Genomic DNA, 15,820 nt, shown 5'->3' with positions numbered 1-15,820 from the left:
CGTGACCCATATTTGCAAATTTAATCGGGAAATCTTTGTAGCACCATATCTCAAGAAGTAAACTGCCGTTTTTTAGACTGTTTGTAGTTTAAGACTCCTTGGGGATTGGAGATTAAATTTGAAAAACCATGACCCCATGTCGACCTCTACTTCCGGGTCAACCGGAAGTGGCACCAAAACTCATTCAGCATTTTCTTCTTTTTTTCAATGATAGACTCCTTGGTCATTTTAGCTCATAATCCAAGCAAAAGAACACGGAACAGCTTTGTGTTTGTTCACAAACACCTAATGTCTAGTTTTTATTATTATTATTCTTTGTTTCCGCCTAAAACCCCATAGCGTTTGTACAGCGTTTTTGTTTAGGCCCCTACTCCTAAAATATGAGGATAAAATAGTTAAATCATATATCAAATTGAAGCTTAGAACATAAGCTTTACTCTAACAAAAAAGTGTTAAAATTCTTCATTAATTAACCACGTGGTCTTCATTTGAATTTTTTAATTTGTAATTTTGATGCAGTCACTTTCATGTTATTGTGAAATATTCTCTTTGGTAAATGCCATACAGTATGTACCTATCATGAGTTGTGACTTCTTGAGATGAGTCTAGGCGTTTGAACATAACTGGATGCAGTCACTTCCATGTTATTGTTAAACATTCATTATGGTAAATGCCATACAGTATGTAACTATCATGAGTTGTGACTTCTTGAGAGAAAGTCTACTCATTCTGTTTTCCTACCATCGTTCAGAACCCATAACAATCTAACCGAGTTCCGGGCCCATATACTTTGCACGCGACAAAGTACGAAGGTTTAGGGATTTCGTTCAAACGAACGTGCGTAATTGAATGGGGGTTTTTGACGACGACGACACACCATCGTGTCCACAGATTTACACTACACTTAAACAGTTTGAAGATAATGATAGTTGAAAGCTTCCCTTAAAATATTACTTGCTGTGGTGTTGTAGTTTTTGAGAAATTAGTGAAAAAACTGTCAACGTATGACTGGGACCGAGTTGGTTTGGGACCGAGTTGACCGGGTTCGTTTTTGAGAAATGAGTGAAAAACTGTCAACGTATGACTGGGACCGAGTTGGTTTGGGACCGAGTTGACCGGGTTCGTTTCAGGCGACGACCGTGGACGACGAAAATAGAACGCCTGGGATTTGGACTCATTTACGGGTGAAGTCACCTTGTTTGCGCCGGGGACCATTTGACTAAACTAATTCAAGTATTTCGCCTTCTTTTAGGAAATTATACCATGACATACAAAAACTCTTTGGTAGGAATACAAAAGCAGCGATTTTATTATGCTGACGTTTCTCTTGTGGTTGAGTGGGTCATTTGTATAGAGCTGCTTATAATAAATAGGCAAAACATTTTGCTTTATAAAAATGCAGAAATTGAGCAGAATACCTGGATTCACTGCTTGAACATAACGTGACCTCAAGTTGACCTCTACTTCCGGGTCAACCCAAAATGTGGCAATATCGATTTTAAAACTGTTCTCAGTTAGAGACTCCTTGGACATTGGAGGTTAGCCTTAGGTTACCATGACCCCATGTCGACCTCTACTTCCGGGTCAACCGGAAGTGGCACCAAAACTCATTCAGCATTTTCTTCTTTTTTTCAATGATAGACTCCTTGGTAATTTTAGCTTATAATCCAAGCAAAAGAACACGGAACAGCTTTGTGTTTGTTCACAAACACCTAATGTCTAGTTATTATTATTATTCTTTGTTTCCGCCTAAAACCCCATAGCATTTGTACACGTTTTTGTTCATTCCTTAGCTCCTAAACCATAAGGTCAAAAGAGTTAAATCATATATCAAGTTGAAGCTTAGAACATAAGCTTTACTCTAACAAAAAAGTTTTAAAATTCTTAGTTAATTAACCACGTGACCCTCATTTGCATATTTAATTGGGAAATCTTTGTAGCACCATAACTCAAGAAGTTCACGGCGGATTCTTACCCTGTTTGTAGTGTCCTTGGGGATTCAAGATTAATTTTGAAAACCCGTGACCTCAAGTTGACCTCTACTTCCGGGTTAACCGGAAGTGGGACCATATCTCAAGTGCTATATAACCGATTTTCAAACTTTTTTCATTTTTTGACTCCTTGGGCGTTAAACATTAACTTTGAAAAATCGTGACCTCAAGTTGACCTCTACTTCCGGCTCAACCGGAAGTGGGACCATATCTCAAGAAGTACACGGCCGATTTTAGACTGATTGTTATTAAAGGCTCCTTGGGGATTGGAGATTAATTTTGAAAAACCGTCACCTCAAGTTGACCTCTACTTCCGGGTCAACCGGAAGTGGGACCATATCTCAAGAACCATGCAACCGATCTTCAGTTTCTTTTCAATTATAGACCCCTTGAACCTTGAAAATTAAAAAGGAACAGCTCTGTGTTTGTTCACAAACACTTGATGTCTAGTTTATTGTTAATATTGATTGTATTTTGGCGAATGCTCGTCCTTTATTAATTTAGAGGATCGGCTCTCCTTACCGTGTCTCTACATTACCAAGTAAGGTTTTATGCTAATAATTATTTTGAGTAATTACCAATAGTGTCCACTGCCTTGAAAAGGCGTAATAAAGTAAGAAACTCTGTAAAACTTATCCGTTTCCGAGTGCTTGAGCTCTGTATTCCACCGCTATGGTATGGTCATACGTGTTGAATGTACATGTACGTTGTCTGTACGCGTGTGTTTTCCGGTTCCGTTCGTTCGCAAGCGCGCATAGTCTTGGTGCATATTCGCTGGTTTTCCTTTCACACACAGCGCGGCAAAATCACCGACAGCTGCGCCTGCATTGCCCGTAACAAGAAACGTCTTGCATCAAGACTAGCGCGGGCAACCGGTTATAAACACTGGTCATTATCAACGGTTTAAACACCCCACGTGACATGCTCTCCAACAATAGAATAGCGAAACCGTCTGAGGTATTTATGAATGGTAATTACTCGAAATGATTATAAGCATAAACCTTACTTGGTAACGAGTAATGGAGAGAGGTTGATACTCGTGTGAGCCCCTGGCAAGAGCTAAACGAACGACAACTCCCTGCTCTCGTGGTGACTCGTTTACCTGGGGCCAGCCCCAAAGTGACCCACTCCACAAGCAGGGCACAGGGGGCTGACCTGGGTAAGCTCCTGGAATGCCGTCAAAAGCTATTCGAAGGCACCAGGGCAGACCGGGGATGACCTAGGGAAGTTAAACGAACGCACCCAGTATAAAACATTTTGAGAAACGGCTCCCTCTGAAGTGACGTGGTTTTCGAAAAAGATTTTCCACGAGTTTGATTTCGAAACCTCAGAATTCGATTTTGAGGTCACGAAATCAAGCATCTGAAAGCACACAACTTCTTGTGAGAAGGGTTTTTTCTTTCATTACTATCTCGCAACTTCAGTGACCAATTGAGTTCAAATGTTCACAGATTTGTTATTTTATGCATATAATTATGTTGAGATACACCAATGAGAAGTCTGCTTTTTGACAATTACCACACATATCAAGCAGTGCCTTTAATCTTAAATTTACCTGACAGATGTAATCGATTCTGGATACTCTCCACGAAGAACGCTTGCTATTCTGTGAATATAAATTAAATGACAATTTAATGCTGTGAACCCTACACCATGTGTAGGATTATAACCCAAGACCAAACCAGGCTTAAAGCCATTGGACACTTTCTGAACAGAACAAAAACTAAAAGTTCACAGATTTACAAATAACTTACAGGGTTTACAGAAGGTAATGGTGAAAGACTTCCCTTGAAATATTATTCCATGAAATGCTTTACTTTTTGAGAAAACATTAAAACAATAATATATCAATTCTCGATATCGAGAATAACGGATTTAATACAAACACATGTCATGACACGGCGAAACATGCGGAAACAAGGGTGGGTATTATTTTCTCCCGACTCCGATGACCGATTGAACCTAAATTTTCAGTTTTTTTTTTATATATATATAAGTTGTGTTACACGAAGTGTGGGCCTTTGGACAATACTGTTTACTGATGTTGTTGTGTAATATATTTTGTAAAACGGAAAAGTAACAGAGTAAACAATAGTTAAGGTGTATGGGTAAAAACCAAAAATTAATATTCTTTATCCCCGATGCAAATTTAACATTGGCATGATTTCACAAGGATAGGCATTTAATAAAAAAATACACTTGTTTTATAAAAGAGCAAACAATTACCATGTTCTTATTTATACAAAAGTATTAGTGTCGTTTTTTATTTAAATATCATTAGTCTTGTAATTATTAAGCTTGTATTGCACATCCTATTTTGTCTATCACTGCAGCCGAAATAAGCAGTTGTGGTACTCAATGTTTGTTTTTAAATGACCTTTGTTTCGATCAATATGGTTTGTGACATGAACAGTAAAGTGAACAACACAATACAGTTTAAAATTCACCTATATATATACACATTTTACAGAATGTGGTTACTCACCGTTGGTACGGATTCACGCTGGTTGTGGTATAAATAATACCCACACCATTAAGGGTTAGTAAGACGAGGCAACATAGGACGCACAATCCCACCCTTGTTACCGTGTGTCGCACCCTGAAGTCTGCCGTGAGATCAGTGGATTGTACGGCGGTTTGTTCATTGCGTCTGTTCCCCATCACTACTGCTTAGAGTCGTGTCGATATTAGGAGCTCTATTTAGTATCGTTAGTAGCACTCAATGAAATGGTAAAGACTCAACGTTGTGTGCTGTCTCTTGAAAAATGTGACAATATGCTCGCATTGTTTTTTTTCCCAACGAGAGTATGGAATAAACGTTTATTGAATGGACAATTACAACTTGACCTTCTTCACGTGTCCTTGTACGCATGTACCCATTAAAAAAACGTAATGCATGCATATTATCAGTAGACTCCGACCTTTTTATTTGTTTAGCTTTCGAGGAAGGACAATTGTAGTCATGGTTACAGCGTCACCTACTTGCATAATTCCCACTGTAAACATTTTGGATAAATGTATTGTTGGGTGAAACCAATACTGCACTTGTTGGTTAATGTTTCACTAAATATACAGACTTTAAACTGGTCCGTTTGTATCAGAAAATCTCTGATGTGCCTGCATGATTTAGGCAGAACATTTTCTTGTGGCACTCCTTTGGACCGGTGATCGGTAAAAGGGGCTATCAACATAATTGTCATATTATTTGCATATATCATCATGCTTATAGATATATATATTATAAATTCTACTTCATAGGTACTGGAACCTTTTGTAACACAAAACACAATTTCCACAGATTTACAGTAAACTTACACAGTTTAAAGCTAACATTAGAAAGCTCCCCTTAAAATATTATTTGCTGAGGTACTGTAGTTGTTGAGAAATTAGTAAAACAATGTCGCGAAAATACGTTTACATGCTAAAATAATTTTCGTATAGGTCTGTACCATTACGTGAACGCACGAGACGTGAGTGTGTAGTACGCCGAATCTGATAGGCCTGTACGTGTCACATGGGTACCTTATTATTCCATTTAGTTCTGAACTTTGCACTGGATAATAAAATTGATCGATTGCGCTACCAGCGTCACGTGACCCGAGATGGGTATTACACAAAGAACTATAGCTCTATGGTGTAACACATCGACAAGGAAAAGAGGAGCACGATCTCACTTGATCATGGTGACAACAGGCATCTTACACTTCTCGTGGATTTCTTCGTCTTTGGGTGCGTTCGTTTAGCTTCCCTGGGTCGACCCCGGTCTGTCCCGGTACGTTCGAATAGCTTTGACGGGGCTCACCCGGGACAGCCCCTAGTGCATGCTGTCACCACGAGAGGGCGAGTGAGCACTGCCGGTGTGGCGGTTTCAACTTTCCGCTGTGTTCAGTTTTCCGAATGACCAAATACGGTAGCATTACGTCATGCGATGCCTGCGCACAGCAAGCGAAAGTAGTCCATTTTTAGTGCCGTATTGAGTCATCCATTACCCTCCGGTAGCTGTCATGACGGCGTCCACAACTAGCGGCAACTAGCGGCAAACGCGTGGATCGTATGAGTTGTTTTTTATGCAAGCAGTGTGTGACCTGCCTAAAGTTGTAGCCATGAATACATGTAAAGATGGGGCAAGAGATTATGTGACTACACAGAAAAGAATCGTAATATAAACAATTTGGGGGTCATCGCTGAGAGAACAACAGTACTCGCCAGGGTACTCGCGGCGGTATCTGACAGGTCACCCGGAAAACTGAACACGCCGGAAAGCTAAAACCGTTCGAACAACGTGTTGATATGTCCGACTACGTCACCCGGAAAACTGAACACGGCAGATAACTGAAACCGCCACACCGGGTCGACCCAGGTCGATTACCGCCAAAATATAACAGTGACGGAGTTAAAATTTGCACCAGCACAGACGGGTGGGTGGGGTTTCCAAAAGACACAGAAACCCCTCTGGCTAGCACTATGTTGGGCAAAATCACGGGGCCTTTCTGCAAAACCACGGAAAGTTTGCAGCTCTGTGAATGTGTATAAGCCTGGTATGCTGAAACAAGATGTTTTATATTTGATGATTTAATTAGATTTAAAGTCATCTGGAAATAGAATGTTTTTTCTTTCAAACATAAGAGTATATGCTAACGAACAATTAAACAATTTGTTTTAGTAATTGTTTGTCCGATTTATATGTTTAAAAAATATATAAAGTTGTTTGAGGGGCTGACTCCGCCTACCCCTTTTGTGACGTCAATCGAAGCAGACTTTGCCTGCAATGCGTATAGTAAACACACGTGCAAAGTACATGTACGTCCAAGTCGTGAGTTGATACATTTCAAAAAGTGTTTTTCTGCAAACTCGTACAAACTCACGGTCCCAGGCCCGGTCCCAGTGCAGTGAGAACGAGAACGATAACGACGCAAAGAGAACGCATTCCATTGGTTGAATGAGCGTGTGCGTATTCTGCGTGGAGCAATTCAACCAATAGAATGCGTTCTCTTTGCGTCGTGGTCATTATCGTTTTCGTTATCGCTGCAGTGTGACTCGGCCTTTACGCATAAATTATTACTCGTTAAAAAAACTGTTTCATTCAAAGAAAGAATACTTATAACTGTTTTGGCCCAGTTGTTGTTTTGTTTTGGTTCATTTTTATTGTAAATCTATTATCTCCATGACAAGATGGAAGCAAAATGTACAATATTAAAGAGCTATTACGCGACAGGAAAAATAAGCCGCTTTTCTCAAATACTGCCCACAAAATTCAAAATAAAAACCTAAGAATTTCTATGGACATACTGTCGCTGTGTGGCCTGTACACTACAACGAAAACTAACGAAAACGTGAACGATAAAAATGCACGCCCTCGATTGGTTGAATTGCTCCACGCAAAATACGCCAACGCTTATTCAACCAATCGAGGGCGTGCATTTTTATTGTCTCGTTTTCGTTCTCGTTATCTGGGCCTGTGTGACCGGGCCATAATTTGTCAAGAAACTATTCTAGTCGACAACCTTTTTGTATAAGAAGTATTATTTGTATCAATCACTTTTTAGTCATGATGGGAAACCTCTATACTTTATAGAACAAGTACCAGGATAATAAACAACTACACGGGGACAGTTTTTTGCTATTCTGATTTAGTTTCATGTAGGGCAACAAATTTGAATTGTGGAACACAAAATACAGCCCCATTGATACAGATACAGTACCGTGTGTCTCAAAAAGAAAAGAAACCGTTAGTTACCGTCTGACTTTGGATGTGTACTGAGCTGAAAGGCTAGTATCGAGGGGTCGGGTTGATTAGGAGTAGTTTTTGTGGGGTCAGGGTGAGTGAGAGTTAGGGTTGGTTCAGTAAGGGTTTATTTAAAAAAGGATCGAGGTTTGGGCTTATTTTGCATAATTAGGTTTGGTCATGGAATTAATTTTCAGGGTTCGGTGTTTGTAATAGGGTTAATTTTGAGGGGTCGAGATTTTTTGTGTAAACGCCTCCTAAAGACATTTTTATTTCCAGAACCATCCTAATTTGCTCCTCTTTTTGTTTTTATATTAGCCTGTCGTTGGTCTGGTTTTGTTTTTGTTGCCCTCCCTTTGTAAATGTTAGGCGCTCTGTTCTTTGTATATCGCACTGTAAATGCTTTGTATTATTATTATCGTCAGGGTTGGTTGAGATTAAAGTTGCAAGGTCGGGTTGGTTCAGAGTTAGTTTTTGAAAGGATCACGGTTGGTTATGGGTAATTTGAAACTTTGAGAAGTTGAGTAAATATTGCTTGTAGTGCATTGTAATTTATTTTGAGCTTGCGGTGCGTAGAACACATTTTAAAACAGTTTTACACTAAGTCATACTCATCACTACATGCATAGCATTAGTTGTTTATAAGTCTGACTTATACACCATGTAGTTTTCCCTTCTTGAATATTTGAGGTGATGTCTCTGTGAGAGCCGGTTGGTTTATTCAATGTAGTATGTCCTTATAGCAAACAGTGGTTACATAATCAACCATGTATACATGGGCAATTCCGCGGTAACACGTGTTACGCTTTTGAGGGTCCTTCATCATTCTCCATTCTCTGACTGCAAGACTACTTTGATTTCAGTGTTCCTCTTTTGTATTATAAAACCTGAATATCTAGGCTAGATCCCCATGTTCACACAAAAGTGAAAGATCAACTGGTTTAGCTGAGAGAGCTCTGCGAAAATCGCGTAGCCTTGCTCAAGGCAGTCGCATTATTCGCTCCGAAAAGACGCCGCTCCGAAAAGACCCTACAAGGCTGTCGGCCTGACTGCCTCCGTATGTGGATAGTGTACGGGGGCATCGTGTCGTGCGATGTTACGCACAGTGAATACGGGTGGGTTTTTATACAGCGGCGGTCTTTTTTCGGAGTGAATAATTCGACTGCCTTGAGCAAGGCTACAAGGCTGTCGGCCTGACGGCCTCCGCATGCGGATAGTGTACGGGGGCATCGTGTCGTGCGATGTTACGCACAGTGAATACGGGTGGGTTTTTATACATTCCATCAACATGTCCTTTGCTTTGCTAAGTAATTCCACCTCATTCACATTGTATTTGCCTACTAGGCCATGGAGCGTGGCAGGAATATTTTAGTTTTTAAACTGTGTGCTGTGCCAGGTTGAAACCAGGTTGTTTAGTAATTATATTTAAAAGGGTGTGTTTTGGTAACACGCGTTACGCTCTCTGAGAGTACCTCAAACCAAGTGTTGACACAAGTGTGCATTGAGTTGTATTGAAATTTTACATATTTTTTCTGAAAGAATACTGCCCATACTTGCTCTCATTTAAAGTTTGTTTAAAGAAAATTGATACTGACTATAAAAATAGGTCATATTGATAAAACCATAAAAAACATTACTTTTTCCCCCACCAAAGTGCACTATTGGAAAAGTATTTTTTTACACAGTTAACAATATCCAAACAGAATAAAACAAATTCCCCGGACATGTTTGGAATGATATAAGGATAAAAATTCAATTCTGGGAGCAATTTCATTTTTCTAAGAAAATTCCACCTTTTCACGGAATCGCCCACATACAAACATCCAGACTGTCTCATGGAGTGGCGTGCCTTCATGTCTTTAAAATAATATTTGGCTACTTTTCATCCCTGCCTTCCTTCCATGCCATCTTTGTCACCCTCACCTGGAAGCAGTGAGGCCAGTAGAGGATCAACTTCAAGATTGGTCTTGACGCGCCGACCTGCATGTCCAAGGCTTAAGGAGAGTAGTTTTTGACATATTTACAACATGCAGGGTGAGTAAAATGATCCCGTTGTGATCGATCTCGCCTGCCATTTTAGCCCATGGATACGAGGATGCATCACGCGCACAAATGCATGTCTCATAGAAATACACCATACATGCTGAGTTCGACGTCGGGAAAACATAAAAAAAAATTACAGAGCGCCTTTTAAAGGCAGTGGACACTATTGATAATTACTCAAAATAGTCATTATAAAACCTCTCTTGATTAGAGGTTGATTGTTATAAAACATTGTGAAAAACAGCTCCCTTTGCAGTGACGTAGTTTTCAGAAAGAAGTAAATTTTGACGAGTTTGATTTCGAGACCTCAGATTTAAAATTTGAGGTCTCAAAATCAAGCATCTGAAAGCACACAACTTCGTGTGACAAGGGTGTTTTTTTCTTCTTTCATCCTTATCTCGCAACTTCGAAAACCGATTAAGCTCAAATTTGCACATGTTTGTTAGTTTATGCATATGTTGAGATACACTAACTGTGAAGGCTATGTCTTTGACAATTACCAATAGTGTCCAGTGTCTTTAGCCAAAATGGCATTTACGAATGTGTAGTGACTTGTTCTTAAACAGCCGTACAAAACCGGCAGGGTCGTGGCCGTGCGATAAAGGCCTTTTTATCGCTCGGCCAAGATCCTGCCGGTCTTAATCGGCCGTTTAAGAACGAGGCGTTACCCTTTTATTACATTATTCTTCCCTGCCTTTCTGAAAGTATTACATGGGCAGCTTACAAAATGAGTACATTTAAAAGTCATAACTTCTTTGATGAATGATCAATTTCTGTCATGTTTTACCCTAACAGCAAGAGAGAGAGGGCTTGTTAAATAAATATTTTGCTGAGTTTTTTAGTTTCAGTTGTTTGTTTTGAAAAATAAAATAAAAAATGCATAACCCGCAAACCATTGTGGACCTTGTCGATGATTTTCAACCATTCAAATCAATATAATAAAAACGAGGCTGGAATGAAAAATAGTCTGGTTCCCATTTACACAAAATAACAGTAATAACTGTTATTGGATTTGGATACAAGAAACATGACCAGTATGATGTCAACGGTCTAAAGAATTTGTACATTTTTCTACATTAATTAAAATCAGTTAAAAGAATATCTGATTTCTGTTATTTTAATTCTGAAGTTGGGCATTTTAAAGGAGAAAACCCACATTAATGTGTCATTAGTCTTGGGATGATTATGTAACTATGTAGCTTGCCATAACAAACATTGTGTGATATTTCTTGAGTACTTTTATTGATAATGTGAAGCACAGATTTTGTTCATTGAAATAATGATATAGGCCCATACGCAATAATTGTTAGCCTCTTAGTATTCAGTGAACTTGATAGCCTTGTCAATTATGCAAGCACCGGCCCGCTCTGAATTCACGAACTGCATAGATACATGTAGTGCACATACATAAAAGTACTTAGAAGTACTTTGGGTCGAAGCAAGGTTTTTCAACCTCGTACAAGGAAGCCGAAACAGTTGCTGCTTCGCTGTACGAGGTTGAAAAACCTCAAAACTCTTTAAACAACCTCAAAACTAGATCAACACAGTTTTACTGTCAGCCTGAAATTTCCCACAAACTCATCTTTTGTGTGCAGGGATGCTTAAAATATTGAAATGTACATCATAGTTTATCTTTTTCCAATAAATCATAGATAAGATCGTTGACAAATGCGTACCTTACTTAAATAGGATTGGCGTCAACTATTTTACTCACAGATTTTAAACTGGTTTCGGCGGAGGTGAAACGGCTGCAAGACAGGTCAGTTTTGCCCATTGAGCTCTGTGGCACACACGTAGTGCTAGATACCTCTGTTTGCACTCTAGGTATGCACTGGTTTCTCAAGGGCCCAAGTTGCCCGGCTTGAATTCGTCTTAAATTCGTTCCAAGTGTCTAACCAACGCCCTTTCCACGTCTTAAAAGTCACCTGGAAATATATTTGTTTTCCTTTCAAACATAAGAGTATATGCTTATGAACAATAAAACAATTTTTTTAAGTAATTGTTTGTCACGATGTTAAAAAAAAATAGATAAAGTTGTTTGGGGGGCTGACTCCGCCTACCCCTTTTGTGACGTCAATCGAGGCAGACTTTGCCTCGATCGAACATCCAACAGACGTACGTGCAAGTACATTTATGGTCCAAGTCGTGAGTTTGTACGTTGCGAAAAATGTTTTTTATTGTATTTTCCGGCAATGCCGACCAGGTGTCATGCTGCAGGATGCAGCAAAACAATTAAAGATGGGTTCAGGTTGCATGATTGTGTTTCCTGCAGATTCCAAGTATAGGCGGTTGTGGGCCGCGAAAGTCAGACTCACAAGAGCAATAAACGTCCGGTCCGACGTCTTTTTCGGCGCTGTGCATGCAGCGAACACTTCGAGTCGTCGTGCTTTCGGAATACACCACACATTTGACATGAAGAGAAAAGTTATTCTAAAACTTGACGCCATCCCAACAGTTTTTTCAGAGTGGGAAGTCAAAGACGGTACCTGAAAGACCTGAAAGACCTAGAGGAGCATATGCCAAACGTAAAAAATTCGGGCAAGGTTGAACTATGAGGGCTTGTTTTAGCTTGCGATTCGCCGTGCTGGGTAATCCGATTGGACCGTCCGAACAGCAGCCGTAGTGCGTGCAGTCTGCTCCGTAACCGTAGTTCTGCACGTAGGCATCATACCGATCAGCGGCCTTATTCATGAAGCCTTCTTAGGCCTTTTAGTAAGCGTTTACGTGATACTAGTTCGTCGTTCTTAGCGAGTTGCGTCATTACCTCACATTCCAAAGTTCCAGGGAACAGTAGATAACATAAATCACAAATTCATTTACATTCCAAAGTTTACGGGGAACATGTGACAAGGTATTGCAAGAGATTTTAAGGCAAAGTGCCTGAATAATCTTCATATGTACATTTTGCCCAGTAAAATAATTGAGCAACCTTTCACAGGAGCAACAGTGCTGCTTACGCGGGACGCTGGCAGACTATCTTGCGTGTTGATCCACAATCCCCATCGTGCCAGCCTGAAGCACTGCTTGCAGCGCAATCTTGGTTGCCGTAATTATTATTTGGCTGACCATCATTCCATCTCTTGTCCTGCACGTCAATAGTACCTTCACCATCCAGACACACCCAGGTACCTGAAACAAGTCAACCAAACACAAAAAATCTCTTTACTGTGATTTGCTTATTCCTCGAAATGCAATTTCCTCGACTTTGGCAAATCCCGGTGTGTGGCGGTCTCGGAGCTCCGGCGTGCTCCACATTACCATATACGGTAGTATTACGTAATGCCGTGCCTGCGCACACCAAGCGAAAGTAGTCGATTTTAGTGCAGTGCCGAGTACACTCTCGTAGTAGACTTTTGGACAAGTCGTTTATTGTCCCACGCGGTGAGATAGTCGAGTTGCAGCGGTGCTCTCCGCGCGCGAACTGCTGGTTGCGCAACTACTGCGCTGCCCGACTCCAGGCAGCTCGCAGTAGTCGCGCAACCAGCAGTTCGCTGCAACTCGACTATCTCACCGCGTGGGATCATAAACGACTTGTCCACAAGTCTACTCTCGTAGCTGTCATGGCGGCGCCCATATCGTGTTGTGAACGAGTGAAGCGTATGCGACAGTATTGTGATAAAAGTAATCAAGTAATAAAGTATTTAGAGTTGTGCACAAAAAATTATACAAATTCTACTTTTTGTATTATATTTGTTTGTGTTATTATATTTTATGACTTGAATATAATTATTGCTAGAGTGTTGATTGATCACAACTCATCAAGTTACCAGAGGTTTCATCGGGTTAACTTTCCAGCTAAGATAGCTCAATTTGGGGGCACTGGTTATGTACGTCTGGCTGGCCCCGCCCACCACCCAAAATATCTGGCAGTGGCCATTCACGATACCTGGGACTATGCCAAACATGTTCCAAGAGGTTTCATCGGGTTAACTTTCCAGCTGAGCTAGCTCAATTTTTGGGCCCTTTCCCAAGGCCCCCATGACCACACCCACCAGAGTGTGCTTGCCAGACGTCCATTTCCTTACTAAGGCATGTACATGGACCATTGCTATATACATGAAAACTGGTTAACTTTCCAGCTAGGCTGACCCCCCTGGGTTCCCGGTCTAATACGCGCTACGCGCACAGCATCCCCTTATAAGGAGTTGTTCACGCGAAGGCAGGAGGGCTTTACCATTTCATAGCTGGAGGGGTGCTGTGTTGAAAGAAATCGTTGAACAACTATAACTTTTGCATTAATTTTACTTTTTGACCAAAAAAGTGTTGATGTTTTTTACCAAAAAGGTATTGGTGAATGGGAATCAAAGTGTGTTGAATCGATCTTCAACTGGTGGTTTAAACCCGCCGAGGCCTGGTTCTTGATAATTTTCCTCGACTTCGTCTCGGTAAAGTTATCAAGAACCAGGCCTCGTTGGGATTAACCACTAGTTGAAAACCTCTTCACCACACATCGATTCCCTTATTAACTGCAGTTTCTATATATAACTCTGTGTATTGGGAGCTTACAAAAATTACATTCTAAACTTTCCAACTTCTAGTTTTCAATAATCATAAAACCATAAATTCCATATTCAAGTGTCAATGAAAAGAAAGGGGGGCTAATATTAGTCAGGGAATATCTACAGATTCATCATGGTTTGTTTTGATGTGGCAATCGAAATAAGCAGTGATTGTATAAACTGTGATTTGCAGATTCTTCAAAAATTATGGAAATGATCTTTTGATGATGATCGGTGATGGATGGACTTTGTTATCAGGTTTTCAATTGAATTGAATGTTTCAATTCTGAAAATATTATAAATTCTTAACTTTCTTGACTTCTAAAAGTTTCCCATGTTTAGGCAAGCGTTTCAAGGTAAATTGTCGATGTGTCACTAAAAAATAATTGAATATGCATCGTTAATAAAAACCGCATTACTGTACTTCAGATTATTCCTCACCCCGCATGGCATGTGTGCATTGTAGTGGAGATTGGTCATGTGGTAAAACAAATTGTACAGACTATAAATTGAACATAATTTTTAGAAATATGTACGAACCTTCAGTTTTAATGTCGTTGCAACCAATCCATAACCATCTGCAACTGCACATGGCGAGGAGGTGTTGTAACTCTTCTTCTTGAGGGACAACCATCACCCCACCCAACTCAACACAAATCTGCTTGCCCTCTTCCCATGTAACGTCGGCATCATGCACCATGTAGCATTTGTCTTGCCACTGGCTCCAAGTAGGGGGGCATGGCGGTGTCACTTAAGTACTGTGTGCATTCTTCCAGCACCTCCCATTTACAGCAGCGTAGTTTGCCATCATAAATAAACCAACAACAACCAGCAATTTGGTCGCCACCATTTTGCAGACCGTCTCTTGACAAATTGAATTTTTGATATTATATTTGCCAGATATATACTTATAACCAAGAAAGTGCAACCTCCACCGAACGGAGCTTCCGATGTAATTGCCAATTGTCAATAGTTGCCAATTGCCATTAATTGCCTTAATTGGCAATAAAAACACAACTCATCCAGTCACAAAAAGCACAACTATAACCAGATCTCCATTAACGGTGATAAATCAATCAATACAAGCTATAATAACATGTCATAAAATTATATTAATACAAACAATATAATACAAAAGTAGACTTAATATAATTTTGAGTTGTGCATGCTAAAAATAATTTATGAGATAAAAACATTTTAAAAATCCAGATAAACTTACATGCATTTGTTTTCTAAAAGCCTTGAAATTGATTTCAGTGACAGAATCAAAGTACACTTAGTAAAGCCGTAAGTTTATATTTATATGCCACTTAATAACTCTTAAAGGCAGTAGACACTATTGGTAAGTACTCAAAATATTTATTATCATAAAACCTCACTTGGTAACGAGTAATGGGGAGAGGTTGATGGTATAAAGCATTGTGAGAAACGGCTCCCTCTGAAGTGAGGTAGTTTTCGAGAAAGAAGTATTTCCCACGAATTTGATTTCGATACCTCAGAATTAGAGTTTGAGGTCTCGAAATCAAGCATCTGAAAGTAGACTACTTCGTGTGACAAGGGTG

At 40.0% G+C, this 15,820-nt stretch overlaps 1 protein-coding gene across 1 annotated transcript in view; it reads right to left on the bottom strand.

The window, feature by feature from the left end:
* Positions 1-14,958, bottom strand: part of LOC117291211 (alpha-N-acetylgalactosaminide alpha-2,6-sialyltransferase 2-like) — a 38,424-nt gene extending 23,466 nt beyond the window's left edge. The window contains exons 1-2 of the mRNA XM_033772851.1: positions 14,799-14,958; positions 12,717-12,888 (exon numbers count right to left, since the gene is read on the bottom strand). Coding sequence (XP_033628742.1) covers positions 12,717-12,888; positions 14,799-14,958 — 332 coding nt within the window. The remainder of the gene's footprint in view (positions 1-12,716; positions 12,889-14,798) is intronic.
* Between the last annotated feature and the right edge of the window lie 862 nt (positions 14,959-15,820).

Source organism: Asterias rubens, chromosome 1 (assembly GCF_902459465.1).
Source record: "Asterias rubens chromosome 1, eAstRub1.3, whole genome shotgun sequence".
In the NCBI taxonomy this organism is placed as follows: domain Eukaryota; kingdom Metazoa; phylum Echinodermata; class Asteroidea; order Forcipulatida; family Asteriidae; genus Asterias; species Asterias rubens.
The sequence above is the reverse complement of the archived record's forward strand: the minus strand, read 5'-3'. Positions and strand labels throughout refer to the sequence as shown.